The following is a 13,305-nucleotide window of genomic DNA, read 5'->3' as shown; positions in this document are numbered from 1 at the left end:
AAAGGGTTAATTTTATGTTATATGAATTTCACATTAATATATTATTTAAAGTTTTATTTAAGTAATCATTATACCCAACATGGGGCTGGAACTCAACACTGTAAGATCAAGAGTTGTATGCTTTTCTGAGCCAGCCAGGCACCCCTTTGCCTTAATTTAAAGACACATAAAATGGGGAAGGAACATGACAGTTGCCTTAAAAATCTGAAAGTCTAACTAAAAGATAGATTTTTATTTCTGGGTAGTTCCAGAGAGAATAGGGGAAGTTACAGAACAACTGTAACATAATGAGTAAGACCTTTCTAATAGGGCTTTTAAACAGTGGAATGCGCGGCCTCCCAAGGAAGTAAGGTTACTTCTTACTGAAAGTGATCAAGTTGGATGATGAGCTCTTCAGGGAAGTTATAGAGAGGATTCTTACATGAGGTGTGACTGAGGCTTTTTTAGTTTAATTATTTTCAAGTTCAATCTGTTATCTTCTTTCCACCCCTGTAACTAGACTGATTAAGTTTGACCACAAGCAATTTGCATACAAATTCCTAGAGTTAAGGTATTCCTTCCTGGGAATTTTAGTTTTAGTGTAGCCCAACCCTCTCAATTTTTGGATGAATAAAGTATGGCACAGAAAGAGGAAATGATCAATTATACTTTCAGAATTGAAACTCCAACTCTCTGGACTCTGAGTTCAGAGTTCAAGCTATAGCAACTTCCTGTTGGTAGTTGAGGGGAAATTGTACATTCACTCTTTAAATATATTTGTTAAGCACCAACTGTATACCAGACAGATGTAAATGGTATGGGTCAAGTCCTCAATTAGTAAAGAGTAGCGATAAGCAACCACGAAGATGATCACATTTGCAAACTATGGAGATTCCCAAAACTTCAGCCTACCCCCTGTAACTTATCCGACTACTAAAACTTCCTCATATACTAACAAATGACAAAACAAACTCATCTGGGTGTTTCACCAGCCAAATTTGAAATGATCAATACTAGCAGCCAGAAAGAAAGTGACCTAGAGAATCTCTAGTGAGACCCACTAATTCTTTGTGTTGCGTGCTTGAGTGGGTATGTTGGAAGCCACCACCTGCTCCTGCTACAAGAGCCCTGGGACCGCGGCAAGGGCAGAAAACCTAGGCGGGAGGGGCTCCCTTGGGAGAGACAAAGCCTCCTCCCTCACACTCTATTGGACCCGGCCAGTTCAGGAGGATCCCGGGGATGCCGCGTTCTTTGGTGGAATCCAGCCACCCCCACCGGGCACTCCGGGGGAAGCCCAGGCCAACCGCCCCCAGCCCACCCAGCACTGAAGCACGAGGCGCCTCAAGATTGCGCAAAAGCCTCTCCCTCCCCCGCCTGCTCGGTGGCATGTTCCTAAAATTCCCATCTGCACAACATAAACAGGAAACGTGCAGCAAAAGCCCTGGCAGTGCAAATTCCATGCTGCAGTCGAGGGCGGGAGAATCTCGTCTTTGGTAGGGGAGTAGTGGGGGGAGGGGAAGAGCCAAACTTTTCAGGAGACCCCTCAACGATCCTTGTCTCTTCTTCCCAGATCCAGAAAGAAAGAATAGAGAAGGCGGAAGGAAGGACTCCCCGCTTAGGAAAAAAAGGGGAGGGGGCGGGGGGTGGTGGGCCACGAAAGGGCAACCAGGCTTCCAAGTGAACCACCAGGAGCGGCTGCGGTGGCGGGAATACGTCCAGCAGCCCACTCTACTAAGCCAGCAGTCCGAGCGACCCGGGGAGCTGCGGGGTGGGCTCACCCTTGGCCACCGGTCCGGGAGTCTGCGCGGGTGGGGGCGGGGGAGGAGCAGGCGCTCGGCTTAGCGCAGGCGCACAGCGCGCCTTGGTTGTCAAACATGGCTGAAGTGCCGCCGCTGCCGCTACTGCTGCTGCAGGGAAAATGCTGAGCCCTCCCGGGCCCGGTGGGCGGCGGCGGCAAGGGCGGCGACGGGCACCTGCTTCCCGGGCGCTGCGGCGGCGGCCATGGCCCGGCTGGCCGACTACTTCATCGTAGTAGGCTACGACCACGAGAAGCCAGGTAAGGGTGTGGGGCGGGCGCCGCCCCCGGGCCTCCCCGCCCCCGTCCCCCCCCCCCCCCCTCCCCGGCTGCTGTCCAGTGGGCTCTGCGGGGCTGGGCGTCGCAGCAGGGAGGCGGGGAGGGCCGGGCCGGCCGCGGCGGAGCGGGAGGTCGGTGTCCGGCCTTCGTGGCTGGGCTGAGCCTCACGGTGGGCGTGAGGGACCGGCACGAGGGGAGGGGGAGGGGAGAAGAAGGGGAAGAGGCCGCGTCCGCGGGGGCCCAGGGAGGCCCAGCTGGGCCAGCTGGGGGCGAGTCCGGGTGTTGCGACCCTCGCTCCGGAGGAGGCCGGGTACCAGGGGCAGCGCCCTGGTGCCCGCGGGATTGGGCCAGGATCTCAGGGCTAGGAGGGCAGGAGCCAACTGTGTTAAGTTCCTCGGGGATAAACTTCTGCCCTGCATCCTGAGTGAGTAACGAGTGACGCAAGGGGCTGTCCTCTCCAAAAGGAAATGCTGAGAGAGTCCAGTGCTACCTCACCCCTTCCTTGTCGGAGGCCTGTCTAGTCACCGCCCCAGTGAACCCATGGTACTGGGGAAGGGGGTCCTTGCAGTTTTAAACGTTTCTAGGAAATGCTCCCTGTTCTTTCAGGACAAGATATGATACTCATTTCAGAGTGTCTGAGCACTATCTTTTAAGTAAGGACAGTCATCCAACCGCTGAAGGTCTTAATGTTAATGTGTGACTAAAAAACCTTTTTTTGGATTAAAAAAGTCTTTTTGAGTATAATTGACACACAGTGTTTAATGCATGTTCTAATCTTCTATTTCATCGCAAAATTTTCTTCATAAGGAACAGTTTGGCAAATGCATTGAATTTTAATTTCATCATTGGACTTCTGCAACTTAAGAAAATTCAGGGTTCATGCACGTTTATTTTTGTATTTGCATTTCTTTGTATTCTGTAGCTAAGCATAATGTAATAAATTGAACTAGAAAGCACATGTATTTCAGGTTAATTCCAGTTGCACATTTGCAAGGAATTTTATACAGCAGCTGGTAGTCCCTACATCTTTCAGAGGAGATGCTGAGATTGTGTTTTGCTGATGGTTACAGTCATCTGTAGCGTCAGAATGTCATTGTGCTACCCATGCTCTGTCAACTCCTCCTTTCACTATTACTCTTCTAATTTCCTTCAGTGGGAAATTTTTATTTAAAAACTTTTTTTTTTTTTTTTTTTTAATGTTTACTCGTATTTGAGAGAGAGAAAGAGCGTGAGCAGGGGCGGGGCAGAGAGAGAGGGAGACACAGAATCCAAAGCAGGCTCCAGGCTCTGAGCTTTCAACTCAGACCCCAATGCAGGGTTCAAACTCACAAGCCTCAAGAGCGTGACCTGAGCAGAAGTTGTCGCTTAACCGACTGAGCCACCCAGGTGCCCCAGTGGGAAACTTACATTTTTTAATCTGTCACTACTCATGACCTAATGGAGGTCAATTGTTAAGAGAAGGGGTTGGGCTGTATTTAAAGTATCTTCTGGCTCCAACATTTTCTTATTTCCTAGTAATTTTGCATTCTGCAGTCTCTTACCAACAATATGGAGAATCACAGTTTATTTATTTTTTTTAATATTTATTTTTGAGAGAGAGCACGCAAGTCGGTAGGGACAAAGAGAGGGGGACAGAGGATCCGAAGCAGGCTCCACACTAACAGCAGAGAGCCCGATGTGGGACTCAAAGTTACAAACCCTGAGATCATGACCTGAGCCAAAGTGGGTGGCTTCTCCGGCTGAGCCACCCAGGTGCCCCAAAATCACAGTTTATTTTTAACATTATTTCATTTTTAGCAACATTGTTTTTTCTCACTTAAGAAAATTGAAACAATCACAAACTTGCAGAAACTTGCAAATAAGGTAGGAAGAACTTTTTTCCCTGAACCATTTGAGAGGAAGCTGCTGACCTGATGCCGTCATTCCAGAATGCTTTAGTGTGCATGTTTTTACAAAAAAGGATATTCTCCTTTAATCACAATACAATTATCAAGATCAGGAAATTTATGTTGATATAGTACTCCATCTAGTTTTAAGCGTTGTTGATAGTGCTATTAATCTTTCTACTGGCAAAAGGATCCCATTCAGAATTATATGTTGCTTTTATTAGTTATGTCTCTTTATTCTTCAGTCTGGAACAATTCCTTCATCTTTTCTTGCTTTTCATAACCTTGACACTTATGAAGATTATAGGGCAGTTATTTTGTAGAATGCCCCTCAGTTTGGGGTTATCTGTTCTCCAGTGATTAGATACATACAGGTTATGTACTTTGTGTAGAAATATCACAAAAAGTGATGCTCATTGCAGCCTATCAGGTGGTACACAATTTCAGTTTATCCCATTATTGATGATTTTCACTTTGATTACTTGATATAAGCAATCCCTGCCAGGCTTCTTCGTTATAAAGTTAATATGTAATTAATAAATAGTTTTGTGAGGAGTACTTTGAAGCTCTGTAAATATCTTGTTCCTCATCAAGCTTTTCTTTTTAAATGTTTATTTATTTTTGAGAGACAGACAGAGAGAGCCGGGGAGGGGCAGAGAGAGGGGAGACACAGAATCCGAAGCAGGCTGCAGGCTCTGAGCTGTTAGCACAGAGCCCCACATGGGGCTTAAACTGCAAGATCAGGACCTGAGCTGAAGTCAGATGTCAGACTCTTTTTTTTTTTAAAAAAAATTTTTTTTTTCAACGTTTATTTATTTTTGGGACAGAGAGAGACAGAGCATGAACGGGGGAGGGGCAGAGAGAGAGGGAGACACAGAATCGGAAACAGGCTCCAGGCTCCGAGCCATCAGCCCAGAGCCTGACGCGGGGCTCGAACTCACGGACCGCGAGATCGTGACCTGGCTGAAGTCGGACGCTTAACCGACTGCGCCACCCAGGCGCCCCAAGATGTCAGACTCAAACTGACTGAGCCACCCAGGAACCCCCGTATGATTTTTTTTTTTTTTTTTTTTTTTAGTGGATTATATTCTGTTACTATTTATTTTGATGTTTAGGTTGTTTCTTATTTGGCCAGTGAGAGCCCATTCAACCTGGCTTCTGTGTCTTCATGACATATCCCTATCATTCTTTGAGCATGTCTTTACTTTTTGGCATGAGAAAGTTTATCCTATACTATATCTGCCTTAGTCCTGCAATTGGCCATTTCTCTAGGGTCCCGGAATCCTTTTAGTGGAGAATGATTTTTTTTTTTTTTAAGTTTGTTTATTTTTGAGGGAGAGAGAGAGTGGGGGAGGCGCAGAGAGAGAGAGAGGAAAAGAAAGAATCCCAAGCAAGCTCCACACTGTCAGTGCAGAGCTGGATGCCAGGCTCGATCTTATGACTATGAGACCATGACCTGAGCCTAAGAGTTAGACACTCAACCGACTGAGCAACCCAGGCGCCCTAAGAATGATGTTTTGAATTGTTTTCAATGTTTATTTATTTTTGAGAGAGAGAGAGAGAGAGAGAGAGAGAGAGAGAGAGAAAGAGACAGACAGACAAAGCATGAGTTGGGAAGGGTCAGAGAGAGAGGGAGACACAGAATCCAAAGCAGGCTTCAGGCTCCAGGCTCTGAGCTGTCAGTGCAGAGCCTGACGTGGGGCTTGAACTCACAAACTGTGAGATCATGACCTGAGTTGAAGTTGGATGCTTAACTGACTGAGCCACCCAGGGGCCCCTGAGAATGACATTTTGAAGCTAAGATTTCAGTGCTAGTATTTTTATTGCTGTTCGGTTGTTAGTGCTCTCAGACCCTCTTAATGGATGAAGTTGGGGAATACATAGATGTATGGACACAAACACATTTACATATATTTTTATTTATCTGTATATAGTGAAAATGATGAGTTTACACTAATACTTCCAATTTCAGTACGACACTCCAGGGTCCATTCTAGTTTTTTTTTTTTTTTCTTTTTCATATTTGTAATACTCTTCTTTGATAGTGAGAAATCTCGTTTCCATTATCCTTAATATATTTATTCAATCCTCCTGTATTTGACCAATCTTTCATATTTGCTACCTCCTCCTCCTCTCTTGGATGCCTTTCTTTCTCTGCTGATTCTTCCTTCTATCCCTCCCACTCCACTACCCTTCTCAGGATCTAACAGCCTATACCAGGATATCCTGATAAAGGGACACCTTCCTCAACCTACTCTGACTCCCCATATCAGCTTCCCCATTGTTTGTGGATATATTTCTCACCCCACTTAGGCGCTGATACCCCACACTGGGCTACTTTCATGTGAATACATCCTCTTCGCTCTGTTCACCCTAGTGTCCCATGCCAGGTTGCCCTTCTGCATTGACACCCTTCTTCCAGTACTTGAGCTGAGAACATTTTTGAACGACCCTTCCCACATGGACTCCGTCCTTGGTTCACTTGGGCTCTGACAACCCGCACCCCACCCAGGGCTGTCATGACTACTCACCATCCCACAGCAGAGAAAAGGAAGATTATTTTTTATTTTTTGTTTTTTTTTTAAGTAAACTCTCTGCCACATGTGGGGCTCGAACTCACAACCTCGAGGTCTCAAGAGTCTCATGCTCTATAGGCTGAACCAGCCAGGTACCCTAGGGAAGATTATTTTTTTAATTAACAGAATCCAGAAGCTTTTATAAACTATAGAATTTGGATAGTAAAATGTATGACTTTATTATAATTTCTTTACTTGGGATAATTTTTCTTTAGTCATGTTTATCAAAGTGTAATTTACATATAATAAAATCACTTTTTTAACTGAACAGTTTAAAGAGTTTTGACAGGTGTATACATAAATGTAGCCACTACCACAATCACGGTATAGATATAGAACATTTCTGTCCCTACAGAAAATTCTCTCTTCCCCTGTGCTGTCAGTTCCCTCCCTAGCCTCTGACAATCATTGATTTGTTTTCTGTCCTTTTTTGTCTTAGAATAACATCTAAATGGAATTATATAGTGTTTAAAAAAAATTTTTTTAATGTTTATTTTTGAGAGAGAGAGAGCGCGCTATCACGAGTGGGGAAGGGGCAGAGAGAGAGGGAGACACAGAATCTGAAGCAGGCTCCAGGCTCTGAGCCCATTGTGGGGCTTGAACTTGTTGAACCCTGAGATCATGACCTGAGCCGAAGTTGGGTGTTTAACTTACTGAGCCACCCAGGAGCCCCTGGAATTATATAGTGTTTTTAATGTCTGACTTTTTTTCACTTAAAAACATGTTTGAGATTTATCCACTTTGTATTTATTGTCAGTTGTTCCTTTTTATTGCTGAATATGATAGAATTTATTCATTCACCATTTGGCGGACATTTGAGTTTCCAGTTTTTGTCTATTATGAACAAAGTTATTCTGAATGTTTGCATACAGATCTTTGAGTGTTCATATGGTTTCATTTCTTTTGGATAAATACATGGGAGAAGAATTGCTGGGTCATATAGTAAGTGTCTGTTTAACTTTGTGTGAAACTGCCAAACTATTTTCCAAATTGGCTGTGCCATTTTGCATTCTTTCCAGAAATGTATAAAAGTTCCAGCTGATCTTTTTATTTTATTTATTTTTACTTTCTAAAATTGAAACTTTTTTTAGCGATTCTAGTGGATATGTAATCATATTTCATTGTGGTTTCAATTTCCATTTTCCTGGTGACTAATGATGTTAATCACCTTTTCATGTGCTTACTGTATTTGAATATTTTTTTGTAAACTTTCAGATCAAATTTTTGTTCTTTTCTATTGAATTGCTTGGCTTATTTTAAAGGTTTTTTGTCTGTTTGTTTTTCACTTTCCAATACAAGTCCTTATCAGGTGTTTTGTAAATAGTTTCTTTCAATCTGTGGTTTGCCTTTTCATTTTTTTACAGTGTCTTTTGAAGAGCAGATGTTTTAGTTTGGGATCACTTTGAAGACATTTGAACACTCTTATGTCTTGAGTGGTCTCCTTTGAATAGTCCTTTTTATGTGAAGCCCTCTGTTGAAACTTATTGGAAGAAAATCCACTAAATCTGTGTACTTGTTTGAATTGTAAGTGAAAAACAAACCTAGTTCATTCTGTAAATCTTTATTATGAAGTTTTCTTTGGGAATTACTATGATTTTATTACCTGTCTCTAAAAGCTAATCAGATTATGATAATATGATACTGAAATATTGTATACTTAATACCACAGTTTTCCTTCATTTAATCAGTGCCCTCTATATATGTTCCTAAAGTTACTTTTCATTTAGTAACACTTTTTTTTAGTAATACTTCTTAGTTAAATTTTTTCATATATCTGCATTAAAATTGGGTTGAAAGACAACCTTGTCTTTTGAAAAATTGCTTTTACAAACTGTTAAAAATAATTAATGCAATTTGAATTGTATCCAAAACAATGGTAGCAGACACATAGTAGATGTTTGGTAATGATGTACTGAATGAACACACAATTGCTGAAAATATGGAAAATACAAAAAGCTATAAAGAAAAAGTGTGGTTATAAAAGAGTAACAGGAAGGGAGTGCTTGGGTGGCGCAGTTGGGTAAGTATCTGATTCTTGATTTTGGCTCAGGGCATGATCTCATAGTTGTGACATTCCAGCCCTGCATCAGGTTCCGAGTTGAGCATGGAGTCTGCTTAAGATTCTATCTCTCTGCCCCCCTGCCCCTCTCTCTCCCCCACCCACATGCTCTCTCTCAAAATAATAAAACATATATGAATTTTTTTTTCCTTTTTCAACGTTTTTATTTATTTTTGGGACAGAGAGAGACAGAGCATGAACGGGGGAGGGGCAGAGAGAGAGGGAGACACAGAATCGGAAACAGGCTCCAGGCTCTGAGCCATCAGCCCAGAGCCTGACGCGGGGCTCGAACTCACGCACCGCGAGATCGTGACCTGGCTGAAGTCGGACGCTTAACCGACTGCGCCACCCAGGCGCCCCCATATATGAATTTTTAAAAGGGTAACAGGAGGAATTTTTATGTTGGTAGAACTATTTTGTTTCTTGGGGTTTTTTTCTTTCCTTTTTTTTTTTTTTTTAATTTAAATTATAGTTAGCATACAGTGCAATATTAGTTTTAGGGGTAGAATTCCATGGTTTTTATCACTTATATATAGTACCCAATGCTCATCACAAGTGCCCTCCTTAGTGCCCATCATTCATCTAGCCCATCTCCTACCCACCTCCCTCCATCAATCTATGGTTTGTTCTCTGTCATTGAGAGTCTCTTATGGTTTGTTTCCCTTTCTTTTCCCTACCCCATATGTTCATCTGTTTTGTTTCTTATATTCCACATGTGAGTGAAGTCATACAGTGTTTGTCTTTCTCTGAATGACTTATTTCACTTAACATAATACATTCTAGCTCCATCCACGTCATTGTAAGTGGCAAGATTTCATTCTTCTTGGTGGCTGAGTAATGTTCCATTATATATATGTATTTGTATATATATGTACATATACATCACATCTTTATCCATTCATCAATTGATGGACATTTGGGCTCTCTCCGTAGTTTGGCTATTGTCCATGCAATAGAACTATTTTGTATCTTGACTAGGTGGTGGATACATGAACCTACATATATGATAAATCATATGGAAGTGAAACACACACACACACCAATGTGAATAAATATAGTAAAACTGGGGACTCTGAATAAGAAATTGGATTGTATTAGTGTCAGTTTGCTGGTGTTGATATTGTACTATAATTTTATAGGGTGTTACCATTGGGAGAAACTGGGTAAGGAGAAATGGGGTTTCTGTGTTATTTATTATTACAACTATCTCAAAATTAAAAAAAAATAATTCAAAAAAGTTATAAAATAAAGCTATTTTATTTAATAAAATAAAGTTATAAAATAAAGTAGATAAAAAGATACTCATAGTATTCTTACTTTTTCCTTAATGTTGATGACATAAGGAAAGATTATTCTTTTTTTAAATTTTTTTTTTTCAACGTTTATTTATTTTTGGGACAGAGAGAGACAGAGCATGAACGGGGGAGGGGCAGAGAGAGAGGGAGACACAGAATCGGAAACAGGCTCCAGGCTCTGAGCCATCAGCCCAGAGCCTGACGCGGGGCTCGAACTCACGCACCGCGAGATCGTGACCTGGCTGAAGTCGGACGCTTAACCGACTGCGCCACCCAGGCGCCCCAGGAAAGATTATTCTATAAAATTCCAGGAAAACATCTTCAGTAGATGTTATTATTGTATCTTATGGGTATATCAATTTGACTTCATCATTTCACTTTATTATTGGATATTTAATATGTTTCCAGTTTTGTGCTCTTATAATATACTGTCATGCTAAGGAGAATATAACTTGAAAACCACTGATTTTTATGACAGATTGATTTTGATAATTTGAAATTAAGACTTTATTTTCCTGACTTTGCATATGACTTTGGCACAATATTTAGGAAATTAGGAAATATCATGTTTCTAACAGGTGAGCTTATTTAACCAAAACTGTTTATTTTTCTTATTGTTTCTTCTACTTTACTGAAATTTGTCCAAGAAAAATTGATAATGACCACGTGGGTTAAATCCCTTAATGACTTTTTTTGTTGTTTACTTTCTTTTTAAGTTAATTTTTTTTTTTTTTTTTTAAGTAGGCTTCATACCGAACATGGAACTTGAACTCATGACCCTGAGATTAAGAGTTGCTTGCTATACTGACTGAACCAGCTGGGCACTCCTCTTTTTGTTTACTTTTGCTGTCCATTAATACATTTAGAATTTAACCGATTTATCTAGATATATTTAACCTGGAGTCAAGTATAATTATTTGAGGTTCTCGTATTCTTTCATATCAACTCACCTAAGTATATTAGCAAAAGATTTGAAATACTTCTTAGGTGTTTCATCAGTTTTATTTAGGCAGTATAAGTGAGATAAGCTAAGAGGTAAACTTATGCACAATACCTGTCCATATAGGTTGAGACACTTTAAAAACTGATTATTGGTTATTATGGAACCATTGTAATTCATAGTCAGCCTGGGTTCCTTCCCCCATTCCCCATTCTTCTTTCTTTCATCCTTTCTTTCTTTTCTTTCACAAGCCAGGGAGAGGGGAAAGAGAGCATTCCATGCTCAGTGCAGGGCCTGATCCCACGACCCTGGGATCATGACCTGAGCCAAAATCAAGAGACAAGTTATGTAAGATGAATAAGCATTGCCATGGGGATAAGAGGGTAAAGGAGATTATAGCCAGGGAGAAAAAAATGTAAATATGTGACTGTCTTGTTCCAGGAGTGGAGAAAAGTATAGTGTAGATGGGAATTGACGTGAGCTTTGCTGGAGTGGGTTCAGATGAGATTATGAAAAGTTCTGTATAGGCTATGGAATTTAGCCTTGACTTTGTAGACAGTGGGGTCTGTTGAAAAATTGGGGTCTTGAAAAACAAGAAACAACATAGAAATATGACTCAAATGGCAGTGGACTAGAGGAAGAAAGACCAGTGTGAGAAAACTCAGGAACTTTTACAGGGAATGGAAAGGAAGGTATGGAGTCCAGAGAAATTTGAAAGCTCAAATTAGTGAAATTTAGTAGTGAAATGGATGTGAGGGGTAAAGGAGAAAGAGTAGTTGAGGGTAACAAAGTCTCTAGCTAGTTAATTGGGCAGGTAATGATGCTATGAATGCAAATAGGGAATTCAGGAGAAGAAATAAATTTGGATGCAGGAAAGAAATGCTGAGCTTAGTTTTGGATATGTTAAATTAAAGGTGCTTGCCTATAATCAAGGTAGAGATGTCATTTAGGTGTTGTTAGATATATGGATCAGGATGTAAGAAGAGAATTGAAAATTAGAGATTTAATTTGGCAATTACCAATAATCAACTGATTGTCAGATATAACAAAAAAAAATGAGGTTGTTGAGGAAATGTGTATAGGGTGAAAAAATAAGTAGCCTAAGAAATGAACCCAGAGAAAATTCAATATTTAAGAAGGAGATGGAGCAGTAATAATTAGGAGTGGTCAGAGGTATTGCAAGAGAACCAAGATTGTGTGCTATCATGGAAACCTTGGGTGTAGAGAATTTTGAGGAGGAAGAAATGATGAATAAATATCAAAAGCTCTGAAGATGTAATGTATAATGAGGACTATCAGTAGTGTCTTAGTCCATTTGAGCTGCTGTAACAACTGTAACACTCATTGCTGTAACACTCATTGACTGAGTGGCTTAAACAACAAACATTTATTTCTCACAGTTCTGGAGGCTGTGAATTCCAAAATCAAAGCCCAAGCTGATTCAGGGTCTTCCTGTGAGGCCTGGCTTCCTGGTTCATGGGTAGTGGTCTTCTCATCATGTCTTTGCATGGTGGAAGGGACAAGAGAAGTCTCTGGAGCCTCTTTTATAAGGGCACTCATCTCATTCATGAGGACAGAGCCCTCATGGCCTAGTCACCTCCAAATATCATCACTTTGGCTCCACCTTCAAATGCTATCACATTGGGAGTTAGGTCTCAACATATGAGTTTTGGGGTGACACAAATAGTCTTACTATAGGCTCATGGACTTGATAATAAGGACAAATAGGCTCATGGACTTGTTAATATGGATAGTGACTTTAGAACATTAGAGTTGTTGGGGGGCCAAAGCCAATTTGATAAATGCACGTCCTAAGTCATGTGCTGTATAAGCCTCACCGAATCCAATTTATTTTCTCTTTAGAGCTCATGATGGTGTGAACTTCCCATAGCTGTGGGAAGTGAAAGAGGATTCAGAAGTGATGTAAAATTCCAAACATGAAACTCTGGGATACTTGTGATATCATGACTTAAATAGGTGGTTGAAAATATTTTTCTGTTAAAATTTGTCTTTGTGAACTTGGAAGATGGTGAGTTTTACTTCATAGCCATCCAAATCGAGACTTCAGAAAAGGGGACAAGTAGAGGCTGGACACAGAGACTTGACAGTCATTAGCATAGAGCTATGGCCATGTAGATAAGGACTTAAACCCTAGAAAGAACCTGGGTCCTAATGATTTATAGTGAGATTGTCATAACTGCCCTCTGAATTTTTATTTTTTACATGAAAGATTATAACCTCATATGGTTAAACCATTATAAATTAGAGTTTTCTGTGCCGGAAATCAAGAGTCATGAAAAGTGAGTCATAGAAAGTGAGGGAATATTTCTCAGTGTCAGGTATGGCAGAATGATCAGTGACACGTGGAGTTAATCAAGATCTTTCCATTTCATAAAATGTTAGAGTTATAAGTTAACTGTACAGATTGTTTAATTCAGTCCACTTTGTGGATATGAAACTGATGCACTGGGGTGCCTGGGTGGCTCAGTCTGTTAA

At 41.1% G+C, this 13,305-nt stretch overlaps 1 protein-coding gene across 2 annotated transcripts in view; it reads left to right on the top strand.

Annotated features, from left to right (window-relative positions):
• Positions 1-1,863: 1,863 nt before the first annotated feature.
• The window catches only part of SBF2 (SET binding factor 2), a 489,861-nt gene continuing 478,419 nt past the window's right edge, over positions 1,864-13,305 (top strand). For both annotated transcript variants that reach the window (XM_047070360.1, XM_047070361.1), the window contains exon 1: positions 1,864-2,035. In XM_047070360.1, the coding sequence (XP_046926316.1) occupies positions 1,981-2,035 (55 nt within the window). In that variant the 5' untranslated portion in view covers positions 1,864-1,980. The remainder of the gene's footprint in view (positions 2,036-13,305) is intronic.

The sequence above is a fragment of the Lynx rufus genome, unplaced genomic scaffold (genome assembly GCF_022079265.1).
Source record: "Lynx rufus isolate CCGP_SWC_20201006 ecotype Redwood Valley unplaced genomic scaffold, mLynRuf1.p SCAF_9, whole genome shotgun sequence".
Classification (NCBI taxonomy): domain Eukaryota; kingdom Metazoa; phylum Chordata; class Mammalia; order Carnivora; family Felidae; genus Lynx; species Lynx rufus.
The sequence above is the reverse complement of the archived record's forward strand: the minus strand, read 5'-3'. Positions and strand labels throughout refer to the sequence as shown.